Source organism: Ursus maritimus, unplaced genomic scaffold, assembly GCF_017311325.1.
Source record: "Ursus maritimus isolate PB19 unplaced genomic scaffold, ASM1731132v1 scaffold_1, whole genome shotgun sequence".
In the NCBI taxonomy this organism is placed as follows: Eukaryota; Metazoa; Chordata; class Mammalia; order Carnivora; family Ursidae; genus Ursus; species Ursus maritimus.
Genome location: NW_024423343.1, coordinates 59,775,300 through 59,779,914, shown reverse-complemented (window position 1 = coordinate 59,779,914; position 4,615 = coordinate 59,775,300). Strand labels below are relative to the sequence as shown.

General features: G+C 63.0%; 1 protein-coding gene across 1 annotated transcript; it reads left to right on the top strand.

Moving 5' to 3' along the window:
• Nucleotides 1–1,503: 1,503 nt before the first annotated feature.
• SP5 (Sp5 transcription factor) lies at nucleotides 1,504–4,363 on the top strand. The gene is made up of 2 exons (XM_040637608.1): nucleotides 1,504–2,081; nucleotides 2,782–4,363. Exons 1-2 carry the CDS (start codon nucleotides 2,031–2,033, stop codon nucleotides 3,928–3,930), a joined length of 1,200 nt encoding a protein of 399 aa, XP_040493542.1. The 5' UTR covers nucleotides 1,504–2,030; the 3' UTR covers nucleotides 3,931–4,363.
• Nucleotides 4,364–4,615: the final 252 nt, after the last annotated feature.

Here is a 4,615-nt window from a genome sequence, read left to right as displayed (position 1 = left end):
CAAGATGTTTCTATTTCTCTGGCAGATCCTGGGCACGTGGAAATGTGGGTCTGGTGGCGTACGTAGCACCCCGACCCCTGATGGGAATGCAGAGGGCACCAAGATACAGCCCAGTCTGCGAATCAGAAGCGGGTTGGAGTTGGGTTAACCGCTGGCGCCACACGGCACGTTGGGCCACAAGGTCCGTCCTCTCAAGTCAGTCTCGGCCGCGGTACCGTCTCCAGAAGGCCAGACGCAACCTGGTTCGAAGAGCCCCGCATAGCCGGCGGCCTCGGAGAGAGGAGACCGTGTTTGCGGGGAGGCCCGGCGTGGAGCGGGGTCCACCAAGCCCAGGGAGCCCACTCGGTTGCTCGGCCACGTGAGCGGCGGCCGCCGGCGGGAGGCCTCAGCGGCCCTTCCCGCCCCTAATCCCCTTCAGTGCCATGAGGACCCCGCGGCGCCCCGCCCGCCTCTTCCTCCTCCCTCGGCCCGCACTCCCGGGAAAGGAGGTCCCGGCGTTCGCAGCGACCCGGCGACACGCGCCTGGCGCCCCGGCCCGACCGAGGCAGGTGGCCGACCGTCCCTCCGCCGTCAGGCCTGCGGGCCAGCAAGCGTTCGGGCTGAGAGCTTCCCTGACCAGGGACGCACGCCACGCGCCCGAACTTTCTTGTCTTTCCAAAGGTGACGGGAACAACAGTTTTTATTGACTTTTCTTTCCTGTTAAAGGGCCTCCCTCGTACTGTGTGTGGTTTGTTCAAAACAAAAGGTTTCCTCAACTGCGCCTTACTTTTTCCAAGCAGTTCCCTGGTAGGTATGTGCGGCTTGCAAAGAGCGCGCACTCTCTGGACCGGGTTAGGGGGAGAAATTGCTAGCACTAACGGGGGCTTCGGGGGCCTAACAGCGCCAGCCGCCTGACCGGCCCTCCATGGCGTCCAGGGCTGCCAGCCCGAAGAGAGAAGAGGGACGCTACACTTTTCCCCTCTGGTGTATATTATGGTTTTTTCTGGGTATCCTGCCAAGCTTAGCTTTGGTGGTAAGCGCGGTACGGGTGTTTTTCCCAGGCTCACTATTTGCAAAAGTTGTGGCCGGAGAAAACTTCCAGGTCGCGAACAGGAATGTCACAAGAGAGCCACAGTGGTTTGTCAGGCAGGCGGCCCTGGAGCGTGCGCGCCACCCACCGCCGCCATGGGCGGCCGCCTGGCCCCGCCCCGGGTCACAGCCCTGCCCGCAGCTCTGCCGCTGCGGGCGGGGAGGGGGGGCACGCGGCCCGCTGGGCGAGGTGCGTCCCACGCCCCGCCCCGGGCATTCCCTCGGGTCCGCGGTGTGCGCGGGCCGCTGCGTGTGCTGTTCGGGTGTGGGGTGTGCAAGTTCGGGGGGAGGGGAGAATTACCCTCATCTCAGTCTCAAAGTCCCGCGCCTGGAAGCCAAAGGCAGATTTCTGTGGAGATAACAAAGACACTTTGTCACTTTGGGCGCTGCCTCGGTGCAAATCTTTAATTGCAAGGGAGTTGCGGGGGGGGGGAGGATCGAGTGTCTCCAGCAACCCAAGCGCGGGTCTCCAGGCGGCAAGGCCCCCTTTGATCAGGAAAATCCAATTATTTGTGTATATACATTTCCCACATAGTGATTACTTCATTAATTGTCCCGCCTTTATCTCCTCCCTTCCCATCCCCCCTAATAATCAGTTCTTTTATCCCGACCAACAAACACACCATAGGAGCTTTGTGGATTCAAAGGATTTGCTTTCGCTTCTGAAAGAGCCGCTATTCTTTGATGATTGGGTAGCGGCAAACTTCAAAGCCATAAATCTTCCCTCTGACTGGCTGGCGGCCCAGCAAAGTCCTTATCAAATTCTTGGAGGTGATCCTGAAGCGCTCAGACCGCGCGCGGGGCGAGCGAGCGGGGTGCGGACGAGGGGCGCTGGCGCGGAGGGCCCCGGAGCGCAGAGAGCGCGCCGGGGAGGGCCGCTGAGCTGCCGTTCGTCCTCGCCTTCGGGTCTCCATGCCTCGGCTGCGCCCTGCTCCGCAGCCAACGGCCCGCAAGCTGTAGCTATGGCTGCCGTGGCCGTCCTCCGGAACGACTCTCTGCAGGCCTTCCTCCAGGTCAGGTCTGGGCTCGGAGGGAGCGAGGGAAAGGTGGGAAGGGTCGTGTCCGGATCGATCCTGGCACTCTGGGCACCCTGAATCTCCAAGGGGGCCTGCTCGGTGGATGCCGCTAGAGTCAGACCGAGGGGTGCCCACGTCAACTTCGCACCTAACCTTGGCGTCTAGAGTGTGGCCTCTGGGGGAGGGACCCGGAGGTTGATCGGACTTGCGCGTCTGGCAGAGAACAGGGCCCGAGCTCACTCTGTTGGGCCCTCCCGCTGAATTTCAGCCTGGGGCGGGCGGAGGAGGAGCGCGAGAGTAGCGTGGAAAGAGCTTAAAAGATGGGAGGGCTGGCGAATGGGCAGCTGGGCTGTGGGTGTTTCCACACCCTTTCTGACCGCGGAGCCGGGAGCGGCCCGTCGGATCCCTCTTCCCTCCCACCTTGTGCCTGCTTTCTCTGAGTATGGATGGCGTCTCTTTGCATCAAGTAGTTTCACAGGAAGCGCTCGAGCGCTCCGCGTTCAGGTAGCGCAGGCACCAAAAGTTAACCATACTGGTGGGTGCGTGCGCGGGGTGCGGTGGCGGGGGAGGGACACCGGGACGGGGGAGGGGCGGCGGTATAATAGCTGACGTGGGGGTGGCGGGCCGGCCCGGAGACAGCGCTGGGAGCGCTAACCTTTTGTCTCTTCTCCGCCCTCTCCTGCCGCCGCCCATGCAGGACCGCACCCCCAGCGCCTCCCCGGACCTGGGCAAGCACTCGCCCCTGGCGCTGCTAGCCGCCACCTGTAGCCGCATCGGCCAGCCCGGAGCCGCTGCGCCCCCGGACTTCCTGCAGGTGCCCTACGACCCCGCGCTGGGCTCGCCCTCCAGGCTCTTTCACCCTTGGACCGCAGACATGCCGGCGCACTCACCCGGCGCGCTGCCGCCCCCGCACCCCAGCCTGGGCCTGACGCCGCAGAAAACGCACTTGCAGCCGTCCTTCGGGACGGCGCACGAGCTGCCGCTCACACCCCCTGCCGACCCCTCGTACCCCTACGAGTTCTCACCCGTCAAGATGCTGCCCTCGAGCATGGCGGCGCTGCCCGCCAGCTGCGCGCCCGCCTACGTGCCCTACCCAGGGCAGGCCGCGCTGCCTCCCGGCTACTCCAACTTGCTGCCACCGCCGCCACCGCCACCGCCGCCCACGTGCCGCCAGCTGTCCCCCAACCCGGCCCCCGACGACCTCCCTTGGTGGAGTATCCCGCAGGCGGGCACTGGTCCGGGGACCTCCGGGGTTCCGGGGGGCAGCCTCTCCGGCGCCTGTGCCGGAGGCCCCCACGCACCCCGCTTCCCTGCCTCAGCGGCCGCTGCTGCCGCTGCAGCCGCCGCGGCGGCCCTGCAGCGGGGCCTGGTGTTGGGCCCGTCGGACTTTGCGCAGTACCAGAGCCAGATCGCTGCGCTGCTGCAGACCAAAGCCCCCCTGGCGGCCACGGCCAGGAGGTGCCGCCGCTGCCGCTGCCCCAACTGCCAGGCTGCTGGCGGCGCCCCCGAGGCAGAGCCAGGCAAGAAGAAGCAGCACGTGTGCCACGTGCCGGGCTGCGGCAAGGTGTACGGCAAGACGTCGCACCTGAAGGCACACCTGCGCTGGCACACGGGCGAGCGGCCCTTCGTGTGCAATTGGCTGTTTTGCGGCAAGAGCTTCACGCGCTCGGACGAGCTGCAGCGGCACCTGCGGACTCACACGGGCGAGAAGCGCTTCGCCTGCCCCGAGTGTGGCAAGCGCTTCATGCGCAGCGACCACCTCGCCAAGCATGTCAAGACGCACCAGAATAAGAAGCTCAAAATTGCTGAGGCCGGGGTCAAACGAGAAGACCCGCGGGACCTGTGAGCGCACCCCTGGGGGTACTCGAAGCCTCTCCCGCCTCGGACTCCGGTCCCACCACCTCTTTTCGGGGAGGTTCCGGGGCGCTGTGGGCACCTGGCCGAGGGAGAACCCAGCAGGCGCTTGCGCCTTCTGCTGCGCGTCTCCCAAAGCGACGCCAGGCTCCCAGCTTCCTTGGCCCGACCTGCGGACAGGGACCCTGTGCCTAGAAGAAGCAGGGGAGGTAGGGTTGGGAGCTCTGCGTCACGCAAGGGTGGTTTCAAGCTCTAAACCATTCATTCCCACCGTCTGGGAGATCTACAGTTTTGGGGAACCACACTGGGCTGACCTTGTATATAGGAAACACTGCTAAATTAAAGCAGAAGGACCTTGGGAGATTTGAAATAGTGCTCGGTTTGTCTTTCTTTCTTTCTTTCCTTTTTTTTTTTTTTTTTTTTTTTTTTTTGGCTAGGACCGGGCCAAGCTTTGTACAGGTTATTTAAATAGCTTTGTTAAAGAATAATTATAATAATTATAACGTTAATAAAAATGTTAACTTTTGTCCTCAGCTCCATGCAGAGCTACAGCATGAAATGTCTCTGTAAAGCAATCAGCAGTTGCAGCGTGAAAATAAATACGTTAACTCCGGGGTCACCTCGGGACCCGGCTGAGCCAGTCTCATTTGATCTTTTCTTCTTCGGGGAGGCTTTAT

Bases quoted from the DNA above. Each gene is read 5' to 3' on its own strand.
- SP5 (XM_040637608.1), top strand. From the start codon at position 2,031: ATGGCTGCCGTGGCCGTCCTCCGGAACGACTCTCTGCAGGCCTTCCTC. The intron at 2,082-2,781 runs GTCAGGTCTGGG...CCGCCCATGCAG, and splicing joins CTCTGCAGGCCTTCCTCCAG to GACCGCACCCCCAGCGCCTC.